A 17,244-nucleotide genomic window follows, 5' to 3' on the forward strand; every position below is an offset into this window, starting at 1 on the left:
TTTAATTTCTTTTTGGAGGAAGAGGATGACCTAGCAGGGAATAAGATTTGATGAGCAGGTGAGTAAAGATTGTGTGTATTCACACTGGTTTTGAAAGAAAAGTCTGTCTGGTTCTTAAGAAGGAGAATTTAGAAAAACTTGTGATCACACCAACCTTAGTTCTTTTACTTTGACTGTTGATGAAGAGAAACTTACCTGATTTAATGTGGAAGTGTGAAGTGAAGGTAAAACATCTGTGAGCAGTGTTGCTGGGATGGATTCTAACAGACATGTTGATGGTTTAGATCAGGGGTCTCCAACTCCAGGCCTCAAGGGCCGGTGTCCTGCAGGTTTTACATGTGTCCCTGGTCCAACACAGTTGATTCAAATGGCTAAAGGACCTCCTCAACATGTCCTGAAGTTCTCCAGAGGCCTGGTAATGAACTAATCATGTGACTCAGGTGTGTTGACCCACGGTTATATCTAAAACCTGCAGGACACCGGCCCTCGAGGCCTGGAGTTGGAGACCCCTGGTTTAGATGAAGTTATTGTTGAAGTCAGGTCAGAGATCAAACAGAGAGTTTAAATAAAGATGTGCAGTTTTTAAAGCTGCTGTCCTTGATGATACATCTGTGACTGTTTGAAGGATGTTCAAAACATCATTACTGCTGAGCACTAAAGGAATAAAACAGAGAATCCAACACAGCTCAACAGAGTGCTGAGTTTGTCTGCTTCTCAGTGATAACAGGATGTAGTCCCAGATGTACAGAGGTCTTTTTAAATACGGGCTAGTTAAGATTCTTCTGAGTTATTGGAAGTTCATAAAGATTATTTAAATTTGATTATTAGATGTCACATGACATCTTTCTAACCTTGTATCTGTAAGTCATAAACATTGATGTATTGTTATTCAGTGATGGATAATAAGTAATCCTATATATGCAAAGGGATATTTGTTGATTAATCTAGAATAGAATAGAATAGAATTCAACTTTATTGTCATTGCACATGCACAGGTACAGGGCAACGAAATGCAGTTTGCATCCATCCAGAAGTGCTTTAGTGATATAGGTATATTACAATATATATTAGCAATAGTATAGATATGTAAGTATATTACAGAAATGGGTCTATTATGGTATGTTATAATGTACACGGTATGAAGTATGTAGTGAATATTCTATAACTAAGTATGTACAGGCTGTAGTGAGTACAAGCTATGTACAGGATATGAACAGGATATAAATATGAAAAACTATACAGAATATGAAATAAATAACTTTACAGAAATCTGAGATATACAGCTATACAGAAATGGGAACTATGCAAGTTGTAAACAGTTGTAGGATTAAAGATTATCGAATGTACAGAATGATTATTTACACAGAGCTATACAGTAGTGCAGTTAAGATAAGTGAGGGTGTAGATAGTTTCTACAGAGGCTATATAAAGTGCTAGTGGTTGTGAGTGGTTCAGTCCATGTTATTATTGTGTGTTTGAGGGTACAGTTGTCCATTGTGGGGGTGTGTATGTTCAGTCCATGAGTTTAACGTGGGTCAGATGTCAGGAGGCAGAGTTCAGGAGTCTGACAGCTGTGGGGAAGAAGCTGTTCCGGTACCTGGTGGTCTTAGTCCGGAGGCTCCTGTGGCGCCTCCCAGAGGGCAGGAGGGTGAAGAGTCCATGTGATGGGTGACTGGGGTCTTTGATGATTTTCCCAGCCCTTTTCAGACACCGCTTCCTGTAGATGTCTTTTATGGCAGGAAGTGGTGCTCCGGCGATGCGCTGGGCAGTTTTCACGACCCTCTGCAACGCCTTCCGGTCCGAGGCAGAGCAGTTCCCGTACCAGACTGTTATACAGTTGGTCAGGATGCTCTCGATGGTGCAACGATAGAAGTTCACCAGGATGTCTGAGGACAGGTGGTTCTTCCTCAGAGTCCTCAAGAAGAAGAGGCGCTGGTGAGCCTTCTTGACCAGCTTGGAGCAGTTGGTCGTCCAGGTGAGATCCTCGGAGATGTGGACTCCCAGGAACTTGAAGCTGCTCACACGCTCCACAGCCGTCCCCTTAATGTGGATGGGTGGATGTGGGTCAGCATTCCTCCTGTAGTCCACGATGAGCTCCTTGGTCTTCTCGGTGTTAAGCAGCAGGTTGTTTGTGTCGCACCACTCAGCCAGACGATCCACCTCCTCCCTGTAGGCGGCCTCATCGTTGTCACTGATGAGGCCTATCACCGTGGTGTCATCTGCAAACTTAATGATGGTGTTGGAACCATCAGCAGGTCTGCAGTCGTGGGTGAAGAGGGAGTAGAGGAAAGGGCTCATCACACAGCCTTGTGGTACACCGGTGTTCATTGTGATGGTAGATGAGCAGTGGTTATCCAGCCGGACATGTTGGGGGCGGTTGGTCAGGAAGTCCAGTAACCATTTGCAGATGAGGGAACTGATGCCCAGGTCTGTCAGTTTCCTGATGAGTTGTGAGGGGTGAATTGTATTGAATGCTGAACTGAAGTCTATAAACAGCATTCTGGCGTAGGTGTTGTTGTTGTCCAGGTGTGAGAGGACAGAGTGCAGTGCGATGGAGACTGCATCCTCTGTGCTCCTGTTCTGGCGGTATGTAAAATTGGTGAGGGTCCAGGGTGGGGGGGAGACAGGATTTGAAGTGTGCTAGGACCAGCTGCTCTAAGCACTTAGTGATGATGGGGGTGAGTGCTACTGGGCGGTAGTCATTGAGGCAAGATGGGTTGGAGTTTTTGGGTATCGGGACGATGGAGGTGGATTTGAAGCAGGCCGGTACCACAGCGTGGGCCAAGGACAGATTGAATATGTCTGTGAGCACTCCTGCAAGCTCCCCAGAACACGCTCTAAGAACACGCCCGGGGATGCCATCAGGACCTGCAGCCTTGTGGACATTGATCCTGCTCAGCACCGCTCCTACATCGGTGGGGGAGAGAGTCAGAGGTTGGTGGTCTGGCGTCATGTCTGCTTTGGTTGTGGTTGTGGGGTTCCCTCGCTCAAAACGAGCATAAAAGTTGTTGAGCTCGTTGAGGAAGGAGACATCAGAGGATGCGGGGGAGGGTTTGGTGGTCCTGTAGTCTGTAATGGTCTGGAGTCCTTGCCACATGCGTCGGGGGTTGGAGTTGGCGAAGTGTTCTTCTACCTTCTTTTTGTAATGGTGTTTGGCTTTTTTGATGCCCTTCTTTAGATTAGCCCTGGCTGTGCTGTAGGCGTGTGCATCTCCTGACCTAAAGGCGGTGTTGCGGGCCTTCAGGAGGAGACGAACATCCCGGTTCATCCAAGGCTTCTGGTTGGGGTACATGGTGATCCGTTTCTGGGTGGTGACACTGTCTGTGGTTTTGGAGATGTAATCCAGTACAGATGAGGCGTACTGGTCCAGGTCTGTGTGGGTGAACATATTCCAGTCTGTGTTTTTAAATCTGTCCTGGAGCACTGCGTCTGTCCCCTCTGGCCACACTTTAATTGTCCTCACAGCAGGTTTCACACGTTGGATGAGTGGTGAATACCGAGGTGTGAGGAACAGGGAGAGATGGTCCGACTGTCCAATGTGGGGGAGGGGTGTGGCTTTGTAGGCTCCAGCCAGGTTGGAATACACATGGTCTAAAGTCTTGTCTCCTCTGGTGTGGCAGGAGACATGTTGGTGGAATCTGGGGAGGACTGTCTTTAAGTTGGTGTGGTTGAAGTCGCCAGCAACAATAAAAGCAGCCTCGGGGTGTTTATTCTGGTGTTTGTTAATGGCTGCAGAAAGTTCTTTCATGGCCAACCTAGCATTAGCGTCGGGGGGGATATACACGGCAGTGAGTATGATCGAAGTGAGTTCTCTGGGGAGATAATAAGGTCTGCATTTGACCATTAAAAACTCCGCATTAGGTGAGCAGTGACTCTCAGTAGTAGTGGAGTTCATGCACCAAGCATTGTTAATATAAATGCACAAACCTCCACCTCTGGTCTTGCCGGAGTCATCTGCTAGCCTGTCGGCTCGGTGTGTGTGGCGTCCTGCTAACTCGATAGCATTGTCCGGGCAGCTGTTGTTCAACCATGTTTCGGTGAAAAACATGACATTTGAGTCCATAATCCATCTGTTGCTAGTGATGGAGAGCCGTATCTCATCCATTTTGTTTGCCAGAGAACGGACATTGGCGAGGAAAATACTGGGTAAAGGCAGCCAGTGTGGTGTTAGCTTTAGCTTAGCCCGTAGCCCTCCGCGCCTACCTCGCCTTTGTTTACGATCTCGGCGCCGTCTGCGTGCACTTCCGCCCGGCCGGGGAGAGTGGGCAGCCTCCGGTGTTCTGGAGATCTCTGGGATGAGTCGGAGATCGGCGATAAAACTGTTGGAGTTGTGAGTCCAGATGTCCAGAAGCTCTTGTCTGCTGTAGGTCAGCAACGCACAGCAATTCTGGCCGAATAATCCGGTTAAAAGTAGATAAAAAAACCGCTAAATAGCAGATTCTGGAGAGACACTGAGCCTCGCGTTGTTCACGCGCCGCCATCTTGAATCTATGTTTCCAGTTCAAAGTTTTCTCTGGAAAAAATAATTTCATGGAGATCAAATTTGCTCTTATTTACACTGAACACGTGTTGACCTGATTTACTGTCAGTTAACAATCATTGATAGTTGTTTTCCTTGTAGTCTATCTTGAAGTCATGAAGATTACATTAGTCATTAATTCACTAGAATTACTTATGCCCTCAGTTATCGTAGGGTTAGTGAATCTAATGATACAGCGACCTCCCCTTTGTACTGTTTAATATAAAAGTCAGTCAGGGTTGCAGATGACACAGACACGGTTGAGTTTTCACTGACAGAATGGAGATCATGGTGTTTTTCTCGCTGTTGCTTCTGGCCTGCTCTGTTTCCACCAATCCGATAGACACAGATATTGAAAATCATGACCAGCAGATTTCAAACCAACAACCCTCTCTACAGGATATCCATGATGTGCTCAGAGAGCTGACCGCCTTCAGAATGACTCATGATTCTTCTTCTTCTTAGTAGTAGTAGTAGTACTGATGGCTCGAGTATTACCATGGATGTAAATAGTAGAATACAGCAAACACAAAACATATATTAGACTCAGTTCATGTGAGAAGTCAAGTAGGAAGTCACTAAAGCAGGAGTAAGCTACATTGATGCTGCTTCTTTTTAGTGAGAAAATTATATCCGTGCTTTCTAAATCAATATAATGCCCCCGCAATCTGCAAGTTTGCAGATTGTTTTAAAGAAATGCACATAAACACATCCAAAAATATTACCTCCTTTGTGGAGGTAATGAACTGACTGCAACTGTGTTCAGAAAACAGTACAGCACGCATAAATCAGTTTACTCTGGGCCTAATTTCTGTGAACAAATTTTTCTGTATTTGTGCTGTAGCGTCACCTGCAGACAGAAATGAACAAATTCTACTCAGTTGTTTGGTAATAATCTGTGTATGAACTATGGTACATAATCAGGTCCCTGCAGCTATTTGACACACGGGTCACCTGATCAACCAACAGAGCTACAGCAGCATCGTTACAGCCATTATTCATCCTTTGCGTGCTGATCAGAAAGTATGAGTCCATATGGTCGTCCTGCTCTAACAAGTGAGCAGACAAGTAGTGTGGTGACAACTATCATTTACATGCAGTCGTTGTGCACCCAGCACCTGTAGGAGGTGTGGTCCTGTGGCTGTGCAGTGTGTGAGGTGTAGGATGAGGGGACGTGGAGGAGATCACCGCTCAGTGTAGCATGAACAGAATGAGAGTCACAATCACTTTCTTACTTACAGATAAAAACATGTGAATCACTGTGTGCTGTCAGTGAGATTTTTTATTTTGCATTTTTCTCAGAACAGGAAGCAAAGCTGCAGACTGAGATCGACCAGCTGAAAGGGCAACTACGAGGTACTGTGTGTGAAGCTGAAAATAGAAATATTTTAAATCTATATGTCTGCCACAATCACATTTATATAATTGATGTTTGACATCAAAGATTCGATTGACCAGATTAGTATTTATGTTTGAATGTGTTAATGTTAGACACTGAAACTAAAACCTACTCTGATCAGCTCAACATCACGAGCTGACTGGAATGTGTTACAGTTTGAAGACACAACACTGCTCGAACTCTCATTTCTGTGAATGTTTGAAGCTTTATTTGTGCTGTAGCACCACCTGGGCCCTATTTCAGGAAGCCGGTTTAGAAAACTCAGAGTGAAAAACAATACTCAGGGTTGAGTAACCCTGAACTGTCCAACTCGGAATATTCGGTTTCAGAAAGGCTGATAACAATTAGTTCAATCAACGCGGAGTTGCTTTAACCCCAAGTTAAGCGCGCGCACGAGGATACATAAAGCCCTGATTAGTGGAGCACAGATTAAGCGAGTCACCATGGAGACGGAGGGAAAGAAGGCGCGGTCAACGTATCTTACAGCGCTTGAGGCTGAAATTCTGATGGCAGCATATGCTGATAACATGCAAATTTTGCAGAAAAAAAGTAACACAGCCTCAGCTGCAAAAGAAAGGGAGCATGCATGGCAAAACATAGCCGACAGAGTCAATGCGTGAGTGTTAATTTAAACATTGATCGAGGGATTTCCACCCATTTAACACGTTATTTTATCATATGTTATTTTATTTGTTATTTTATACATTTTATTTTGTGACGTGATGTGAGCGCAGGTGCAACCCAACAGGCCCCAAACGTGCCTGGCAGCAAGTAAAAATGAAATATAAAAATATAGTCCAAACAGGTATGGTGTAATTGTATTATGAGCCATAGTGCTTGGTCTGTTTGTCCCATGTAAATCAATTGCAGTTAGAGGCTACATTAATTTTCTTTCTGTAAGCACTTATTGAAATTATCTGAGCACATTACAAGTACATATTTGCTTACTCTGTATGCTCAAATGTGACCCGTTATGGCCACTAGAAAAAAAACGGAGGCCCGAAAAACAGGTGGGGGTCCTCCACCACCACCACTCACAGAGGCTGAGCAGTTGCCCCTCAGCCAAAACAGTGGGCGCCCTGTGGCTGAAGGCATCTCTGCGGGGACATCCTGTGAGTCAATAACCCCGCAAGACACAAGTGCCTACATAAGAGGTAAATTCAAAATAATACATGATGTGCATACATCCTTTCTTCACAGTCACCTTTGCAGTGCTACTCATTCATTTGATAAACTCTTTACCATAATGGATTATTTTGTAGTGAAGTTATTTTCCTACTGATTTTGCCTTCCCTCAGTCTTGGTTGTCTTTGAGAGCATAATGACAATGAAGTGTAAGGTGATTGGTATGTTTGTTAATTGCCATTTGGTCCCTTGTAAGTTATAAGTGACCTGTATAAACCTCATATTCTATCAGTTGATGGTGATGGTGTACTGCATCTGGTGCAGCCTCCTGTTGAGCCAGACCAACATGCAGTTGTGAGTAATACTCCACAGATTATATGAGTTTACAGTAGAACAGCAATGTTGTTTATTTCTTTACTACAGGAAAATAATGAAGAAACATTGACAGCTGTTACAGAGGAGGAAGCAACAGAGACACTTTATGAGGTTTACATCTTTTAATACTTTGTGTACAGGAAACACAGGCGACCAATAAAGCCAGTTGAACAAAAAATCAGTTTATTCTTCTTTCAACATGTTGAGGTGATGGGTCAAAGGAAATGATTGTGACATATGGTGTCTCTGACTGCGCTTCCATCTTGTATGTCCATGGGAGGGTCAGGATGTTCATGGTTTGGATCACTGCTGATGTTTGGTTCAGAAGGACAGTGTTCTCCTCTAATTGTGGCAATGTTGTGAAGAATCACACATGCCACAATAATGTCACATGCCCTTTCTGGGGTGACCCTGAGTCTTTGCAGGCACTGGAACCGGGCCTTAAGCATTCCGATAGTCATTTCAACTCTGGCTCTTGTCCTGCAATTAGCCAGATTATATCGCTGCTGTGGGCCCGGTTCAGGGTCAGGGTAAGGGGTAAGCAAATAGGGTAAACATGGATACCCCCTATCACCAAGCAAGTAGCCAGTGAACTCTCCTAAGACAGAAGGATGCACTTCAGTTCAAATGTCCCTGTAGCAATTGGTCCTTATATATTTTAAAGTATTTTCAACTCACCATGTCCAAATTTTGTGCTCAGTGTACATTCACGAAAAATTCGTGAGTCATGAACAGAGCCTGGCCGCTTGGCTTCCACATTTGTGATAATGTTGGCAGCATCACATATGATCTTCACAGTGCAGAGAACACAAATTAGCATCCATTACTATAATGAAATAATTTGTTAGTTTGAAATGCTACAGGGAACTATGTACCTGCACATTAATGCTGTGGAAAGACTTCCTGTTCACATAGTCTCCTTCATTTACTGAAGGAGCAATGATTGGAATGTGAGTGCCATCTGTACAGCCAATCACGCCTGGGAACCGTGAAAATAAATGTAAAATTTAAGTAGTAGTTCAAGTATCACCACATCATGAATTAAGTTTTGTTCATCCTGATACCTGCAATTTTGTGGAATCCCTCTTTGATGAATCTTGTGGGTCTATGACCGGGGAACACCACAGACGAGTACAGGAGACGTTTCAGTGCAACTGTAACATTCCTGACTGCCCGACAGACGGTAGCCTTGGAAACGTGCTCAGCGTCACCAATATTATACAGAAAGCTCCCGTTTGCAAAAAACCGAAGTGCAATACAAATAATATGTACAGAACTGAGAGGATGTCCACGATGTGTCACATGAGCAATATTAAGCCTGAGGATGTTATTCAAATGAATTATAGATTGTGCTGACAAACGGTAACGTTCACACAGGAAATCATCAGGAAATGATAAAATGTCCGAACGCGCTCTAATCACTCTCTCCCGGCGGAGAGCTCTGCGGAGAATTTGGGCTTCAACATCTACTGGCTCTTCAACGAAGGGGCACGCCATGTCTGACACTTCCTACAGTCAGGTTTCCGACAAAGAGGCGGAGAACGTCAGGGTTAGTTGAAGTAAACCTGCTAGGGGGCAGGTTAGCTTCACAGAGTGTGTCGTCATAGTAACTCACTCAGGATTAATCTAAACTCGCTTTGTGAAACCGAAAACCCAGAGTTTTCGTTAACTCAGGGTATACTTACTCAGAGTTTGCACTAAACCGGCTTCCTGAAACAGGGCCCTGCAGACAGAATCCAAGAAACTTGACTGACCTGTTGAACTGATCTGTGTGCAGATACTTTACCCACAGTTTGGTGGATGAACATATGTCAGTGATGTGCATCTACATATAAACAAACTGTCCAGAAGAAGAATTTTGTAGTGCAGCATGTAGTGTTTCTAACTGTCAGCATGAACTAAAAACATGAAAATATCAAAAGATAATTTATTTACCAAATATGATTTCTGGAACATGTTTACTATTTGAAACTACAGCCAGCCTTAACTTATTCATAAAAAAATTCAATATCAAAAAATGCGATAACAAAAAACTGGAGCCGTGTTTGTAGTTCTAATAATGTGGGAACAGGAGAGCGAGTAGAGGATTAGTATGATTGTCTGTGATTAACAGAGGTGTTGTTTACAGGTGTATCTCCACTTTGTGCAGGTCATTAAAGTGACTTTAAGCTTCAGAACACACATTAAGTTCATTACTGGATCTAATTTTAAACACAGTTTGTTGTCTTGGCAGAAGCTACAAAATTACTTCCTGTCTGATCTAAAGGACGAGTTTGAAATTTGATTGAATCTATTTTTGAGGTTCCCAGTTTCCAATCACAGAGTTTGATTTCGTCAATGAAATAATTTCAGCTGTCAAACATTTCTTTCATTGGAGATTAAAGTTTTTGTCATGGTCACTTCTTTGGGAAGAGTCTAACTCTAAAACAGAAAGTTTTAAATAATGACATTTCTCTCTCTCTCTCAGCCACACAGGTGGCTTTCTCAGCCTTTCTGATGAATCAAGGTACTGGATATACTGGACCCTTTCCCACTCTGTTTACTCTGATCTTCAAACGTGCTGTCACAAACATTGGAAATGCCTACAACCAACACACAGGTAATAACACTGAATGTCACTTCTCAGCTATGTTGATGTCAGGCTGATGTTCCAGATGTTCTAACAGCTGATTTTCCTTTTAACATGACAAAAACAAATGTCCCACAGGTATTTTCACGGCACCAGTTAGAGGAGTCTACCACTTTGACTGGAAAGTGTATGGAAAGGAAAACATTCAGGCCGGTGCTCTGTTGTACAGGAATGGAGAGAAGATTTCTATTGCATATGAACTGCCAACATCTGGTGGTGTGAGCGCCTCTAATGCAGCCTCACTGCTTCTACAGGCTGGAGATCAGGTGTCTGTACGTCTCTCGGCTTATTCAAGGATTTATGAAAATCCAGATAATCATACCACCTTTAGTGGTCATCTGCTTTTCACCATGTGAGAGTTGTGACAGCTCCAACACTTCCTGTTTGGACTGTCTGCTGTGATGCTAGAAGTAAATCAGAAAGTAAATCACCTGCTGGAATCAGTTTCTTGCTCTCTCTCTCTTTCTGGCTGGGTTCTAGTTTCGTGTTTATTTGTTTCTACTTCTCTGATTCTACTGACTCAGATAATTTACTTCTTTTTGTCTTTGATTCAAATAAATCCAGTTAAATGCGCAGTGATTCTCTTCTCCTTGTCCTTTGCATGACTCTTCATAAAGTGCTGCTCCTCCATTAGGTAATGACTATTTTCTATAAGTTGGTAAACTGCATTGTTTTTTATTGGCTCCACTGTCCTGTGTTGGTCAGTCTGTTATTTTGGTGACTGCTGGCCCACATGTTTGCTTTTAACTGGAGTCTTTCCTGTTAAGTTTAGCAAAATCCAACAGTTCCTCTTTTTTCTCTTCTTTCAAAATCATGCAGGTATTTTTCTTAAACACTTAACAGATGTTAAACTTAATCTGAGTATCATGATAAAAATGTAAACAGCTGATTTAGTTTGATATAAAAATGTGTGTCAGTGCTGTGGAGAAATTTCTAGAAGCCGAAATGTTTCCTTATTTGTCATCTGCATCTGAATCCAAATCCAGACACAGATAACTGACTGTAAACTTACTCGGATTCATTTCTTTCAATTCTTTAGTTTCAAAATAAAAGCTTAATTGAACGAATGCTGTTGATTTCTTTATATGTGTTTCATACATAGAGCAGAGATCAAACCTACACCTACACGTGCTGGGAGTTACTATCACAGGTAAAGTGACACCTGGTGTTTAGAACAAAGAGCTGTTTTTAAAACATCATCTACAGTAATGCTGACAGCTCTGTGAGGCTGAACTCTGATGTGATCAGGGCTGTGACGAGCACACCATCAGTTACATTATGATCTCAATAAACACCTCAAACAACAGCATGAATGAAAAAATAAGCAAAAAATTTGGTTCCATAAATATTTGATCAGTTTTCTGATAAATGACTGGAGAAAATTTCAAAAAGTGCATTTTGGGTAAATGTTCAATGGTCATGTTACCATGTTAGACAGATGGATGGTGGAACTAATAACCATGTGGTTCCTCCTCCTTTTAGAGCACAAAATAGTGATTATTTAGGACAGGACAGACAGGAGATATAGGACAGGAAAAACCTGAACTTTAACAAAGAAAACTATGAATCCAAAACTCAGAATGAAAACACACCCTAAAGCAAGGCTAATATTCAAACTGTGCAATCTAAAGTAAGAGTCTCGTTCGGCACCACGTTTCAAAGATTTTATAAAAACTTCAATTTTGTCTGAATTTAGAAGCAGGATATCAGAGGTCATCCAGACCTTTATGTATTTAAGTCATGCTGTACTATACTGGCCTCTATAAAACAATATAAACAGAAAATAACCACTAAGAATATATATTTATTCCATAACAGCTCCACCCTTTTTCATCTTTACTAAAGAGAGACGACATAATACCTAAGTTATCCCCTTAACTTTACTTGCATGTGAGAATAATAGCTAAGAATTTAACCAAAGAAATCATACTAAACAAAATGAAACCTTTCACTTGCCCAAACATATATGTCATCCGTCCCCTCAACGGGTTGTGTATTTTTCAATGGTCCCTTATTATTGTGGCATAATTGCTTCTATCCAACAAATAAATCAAACAAATAAGTGAAGCTCTAAGACAGCACCTTTCGTCTACACCGGGCTGTGAGCTGTCCTACCTTTATTTCCTAACACCCCCTTTTCACCCAGCGTCACAGTTTAAACCCACTTCTGACTTCCCTCACTGCTCACGGTAAAATCCAAACAGATATAATTAGCTTTTCCTAGTAAAAGGTCCTAGATTACTTTTGTCAATCTGTGGAAACAGTCTCTATAGAGTTAAACAGTTTCCTCTTTAAAATTACTCCTGGTTTCTAAGCACACAACTTACAGTTCACTTAATTTCCCTTTGCCCCCTTTAACGGGTAGACCATATCCAGCATGACCACCACCTCTGTCTAATGAGCTTTTTGACCTTCTTTACAATTCAAACAACTAATCTTCTGGGACGGGCAATTTTCTGAGATCTACGCTTCTTTTAGGTCACATCCGTGCCCCCCTTTATTGGCCAGATCTGTTTGGTCTGGTGCTTCCTGGATTCTGGCCAACCCCCTCGTGGTTTTGCTGTGGTTCTGGAATCTGCTCCTTCTTCTGTAAAGGACAGAAAAGGAAAACACCTCTCTGCGACGCCTCAATAATCTAATATGTTTATCCATTGTTCTTCTAGTTACTCAAAGTTGGTTCAGATTTTTATAACCGGGACTCTCTGATCTAGACGATTAGTCAAAATATTATTTATGTGTGTAAGCGATTTTACATTTACCCCTCCGCACTCTAAGCCATTTTCCTACATTTTCCTCCTATATATGAACGAAGCTTATGACCTTCACAAGACTGAGTGGCAATTCCTATGATCACAATTGCAATGTGTGTATGAAAAATTATTATAACCGCTTATTCTAGTAAAATAAATCAAAAAAGAAATCAAACATTTTCAATCTTAAAATCTTCCCTTCTTTCACAAAAGCATATGTTTCATTTAGACTGCTGTCCCACAGTTCCCCTTAAGTGTAGTACTCAGCTTCTCATGAACACAGGCATTTTATCTTCTAAACAGGATTTAATTTATTCTAATCAGTTAAGCTTAAACATGAAAACAATTATTTATACGTAAGTTTTACTGTACCTAAATTATCAAACACCCAAGTCATACACTGATCATTAGGGGTGCAACGATACTAGAATCGATATTGGACCATTCGATACAGTGCTTTAGGTTCGGTACGCATATGTATCGAAATTTTTAGTTTATTTTATCAGCTTTTCTGCTGACGATGCTGTCTGTGTTGAGAGCTCAGTAGATCTGCGTTCGACTACTCCACCTAGGCTGCACTGTCGAGCGCAGATCCACTGAGCGCAGCACAAGCTAGCAAAACAGAAGCTAAGCTCGTTGCAACATGGCAAATTGAACCTCCCCCACCCTCATTCAGATCTGGCCTTTGGAACTATTTTGGTCCAAAGGCCAGATCTGAAAAGAAAAAAGAAAACGAAAATATTCAGGAATTAGAAAAAAACATCAAATCACTAGAAGAAACCTACGCGTCCCACCAAGATCAGGAAACATTGAACAAAATACGCAAAACAAAACTAGAATTAAATGAGATAATTAATAAAAAAACAAAATTCTTAGTACAAAGACTACGCTTACAAAATTATGAACATGGTAATAAATCCGGTCAATTTCTAGCAAACCAGCTAAAAATAAATAAGGAAAAAACAACTATATGTGCTGTTCAAGATTCATCTGGGAACACAATATATGATCCGATACAAATAAACAATATTTTCAGGGATTTCTATAAAACGTTGTATTCACCACAAATAAACCCGTCTAAAAAGGAAATTGATCAGTTTTTAGACAACATAACTCTTCCAAAATTATTAGACAGTAAAGCAATGGCACTGGATTCACCACTGACACCAGGTGAACTCCAGGAAGCCCTGATAAGTATGCCCAATAATAAGGCTCCAGGTCCAGATGGCTTTCCTGCAGAATTCTACAAAGAATTCTGGACGATTCTGGCACCAGTTTTCTACAGAACGTTTTTGGAAATCAAAGAAAAGGGCAGACTTCCATCAAATATGAATTCTGCAAACATTAATCTCCTGCTAAAACCAGGCAAAAACCCTGTATATCCCTCAAGCTATCGTCCAATATCCCTTATAAATGTAGACCTTAAAATAATCTGCAAAGCTCTCTCAAAGAGACTGGAGAAAATAACCCCCCTCTTAATTCATCCTGACCAAACTGGTTTCATAAAAGGTAGGCACTCATCAACAAATACACGCAGATTACTTAATTTGATAGACTACTCATACAGTACAAACCTAGAAACTACAATATTTTCTTTAAATGCAGAAAATGCATTTGACAGAGTTAACTGGAAATTTCTGTTTGCAACTTTACACAAATTTGGTTTTGGAACCTCTTTCATTAACTGGCTAAAAATATTATATAACTCCCCAACAGCTTGTGTCAGAACAAATGACCAGACATCCTCCAGCTTCTGTCTCTTGAGGGGCACCAGGCAGGGATGCCCACTCTCCCCTTCACTGTTTGCAATTTTTATTGAACCACTAGCAGCAGCAATTAGACAGAATTCAGTAATTAAGGGCATAAAATGCAAGAACGTGGAACATAAAATCAGCCTTTTTGCGGATGATGTGTTACTCTTTCTCCAAAATTCACAAACCAATATCTCTGGGGTGATTGAATTGATAAACTATTTTGCAAGAATATCAGATTACTCAATTAACTGGTCCAAATCTACAGTCCTACCGATTAATGGGTCCCTCCATAATTCCTCTTCTACACCACTGCAATCAGGAAATATAAAATATTTAGGTATTAATGTTTCTCCCAAGCTTGCAGATCTAACTAAATTAAACCATATCCCACTTTTAAAGAAGGTAGAAGGCGATCTGGCTAGGTGGAAATGTCTACCCATATCACTCATGGGAAGGGTTGCTGCTATAAAAATGATGGTCTTACCAAAAATAAATTATTTTTTCTCAATGATCCCAACTAAACCGCCACAAGATTGGTTCAGATCTCTAGATTCATGTATGTCCAAATTCCTTTGGAAAAATAAACCCCCACATATAAGCTTAAAAACACTACAAAAGACCAAGGATAAAGGAGGACTAGAACTGCCTAACTTTCAGCACTACTTCTTAGCCAACAGGCTTCAGTTTATCTCAGGATGGCTAAAACATACCCTCTTAGATGAACCTTGGCTAGATGTAGAACAAGCACTTTGCAATAATCTAGAGATCTCAGACCTACCATTTATCAGCTCAAACATCCAACGACATGAATGCTTCAAAAGCATCAACATCAGCTCTTCTCTGACAGCATGGTGGGAGTTTCTAAAATTGACGGAGTCTTCATTAATCTCATGCAAACGTACACCTATCTGGAAGAACCCTGACATATTACAAAACAATAATATGATAAACTTTTCAGATTGGAGTGATAAAGGAATCAAATATTTAGAACATATACTAGAAGGAACAGAATTTATTTCATTTGACAGACTAGTTACACAATATGGGATCAACAAGAAAATATTTTTAGAATATCAACAAATTAAATCCATAGTAAAAAGGAAATTTAAACCGGGTCAAGTTGAACTACAAACACCACCAAGTGTGGTTCAATTTCTTACTCTTAAAACCCCCAAATTACTATCCAAAATATACAGAATGCTTTCTAAAACAGATGAATCAATATCACTTCCTACTGCAAAATGGGAAGCGGATTTATCAGTTAACTTAGACCTAAACTTCTGGTCTCAGATTTGCTTAAAAACCTTTCATCTAATTAGAAATCCCAGTCTTCAATTAATTCAATACAAAATATTACATAGAGTGCACTATACAGGTCATCGGATGTTCAAGATGGGCTTTACGTCTACCAACAACTGCTCACACTGCCAAACCAACTCACCGGACAGTTATATCCACGCTCTTTGGTTCTGTCCACCAGTTCAGAAGTTTTGGCGCGAGATATGTGAAGACTTATCGAAGTGTCTGAAATGTAACATTCCAACTTCCCCCTTAGTGTGTTTGTTGGGCAGCTTAGATAATGTCACTACAGATAAGAATATAGCCCATATGGTTTTCACTGCCCTATGCATAGCCAAGAAAACTGTCCTCATGAACTGGAAAAATAAAAATAATCTTAATTCTAACCAATATAGAAATTATCTATTAGATTACATTAGTCTTGATACAGCCTCTGCCACCACATCAGATCAATTGCTCTTGGCTCCTTTGATTAGCTCCATCACCTAGTGGTGGTGGTGGGGTCATCGTTTGGTCTCGGGGGCTTGGGTCCTGGTTGGTGTGTTGCCGGGGTTGTGGGCGGGTGGGTGCATGGGGGCCCAGCCCTGGAGCAGGGTGCCGCCGGTGCGTCGAGCCACCTGGGGGGCTCTTCAACTGGTGGGGGAGATTGTCACATCTTGCAGGAGCTTTCCTCTCTTCAGGAACTCTCTCTGCAGGAGGGGGAGATATAGGAGAGGTGGAAGAAGATCTCAGCCTGGGCGTCTGTTGTTTTGTGTAGTCTGGAAGATGAGTGGATGACGGGGAGCGTGCAGTTTTCTCTGTGGTGGGGTCGGGTGGGCTGTCCCGGGCTCTATGGGGCCGGGCGGCGCTGCTGTTCTGGACCCCGGTCCAGATGGGCCTGGGCCCCCTTTCCCTGGCGGGTTGCAGAGTATGGGGGTGCCTACTGGGGTCAGCGGGGGAGCTGGCCCCAGGGAGGGGTCACTTGCCCCTCCCTTCCTTCCCTACCCATCTCCAGCTGCCTCCACCTTCCCGCTCCACCACAATCACCCACACATGCAGGGCCTTGGAGTGAAGGTGTGTCACCAGGGAGCAGGGGAGGCTACCCCCCCCCCCCCCCCCCCTGTCCCCTTCTTGCTTCTTGTGCCTCAATTTTATCTCACAACTTAGACATTCACAGTACTCACACTCTCATAACACATTGTTACGATTCGATGTTGTCAGTGTTTTGTTTTAGGCGTGACTGTTATGTGTTTCCTGTTTTACTTTGAAGGTCTGTCTTATCTCAGTGTGTTCAGTTTACGCTTCCTTGTCTTGTCAGTTCTGATTTGCCCCAGCTGTGTTTCCCTCCTGTTGTCCATTCCCTGATTGCTCCCTCTATGTATTTAAGCCCTTTGTTTCAGTTTGTCATATTCGCA

The 17,244-nt window shown here is 42.0% G+C and overlaps 2 protein-coding genes across 2 annotated transcripts in view; one reads left to right on the top strand and one right to left on the bottom strand.

Moving 5' to 3' along the window:
• Window positions 1-17,244, bottom strand: part of LOC147333447 (E3 ubiquitin-protein ligase TRIM21-like) — a 525,380-nt gene that overhangs the window by 290,102 nt on the left and 218,034 nt on the right. The gene's annotated exons all lie outside the window — the stretch shown is intronic.
• LOC147333458 (complement C1q tumor necrosis factor-related protein 6-like) lies at window positions 4,799-10,403 on the top strand. Its single transcript, XM_086267659.1, has 3 exons — window positions 4,799-4,948; window positions 9,831-10,017; window positions 10,126-10,403. Exons 1-3 carry the CDS (start codon window positions 4,799-4,801, stop codon window positions 10,401-10,403), a joined length of 615 nt encoding a protein of 204 aa, XP_086123785.1.

This window comes from Aulonocara sp. 'chitande type north' Nkhata Bay, linkage group LG3 (genome assembly GCF_057382095.1).
Source record: "Aulonocara sp. 'chitande type north' Nkhata Bay isolate Kocher_YH1m ecotype deep benthic linkage group LG3, A_spYH_male_GT1.1, whole genome shotgun sequence".
Lineage (NCBI taxonomy): Eukaryota > Metazoa > Chordata > Actinopteri > Cichliformes > Cichlidae > Aulonocara > Aulonocara sp. 'chitande type north' Nkhata Bay.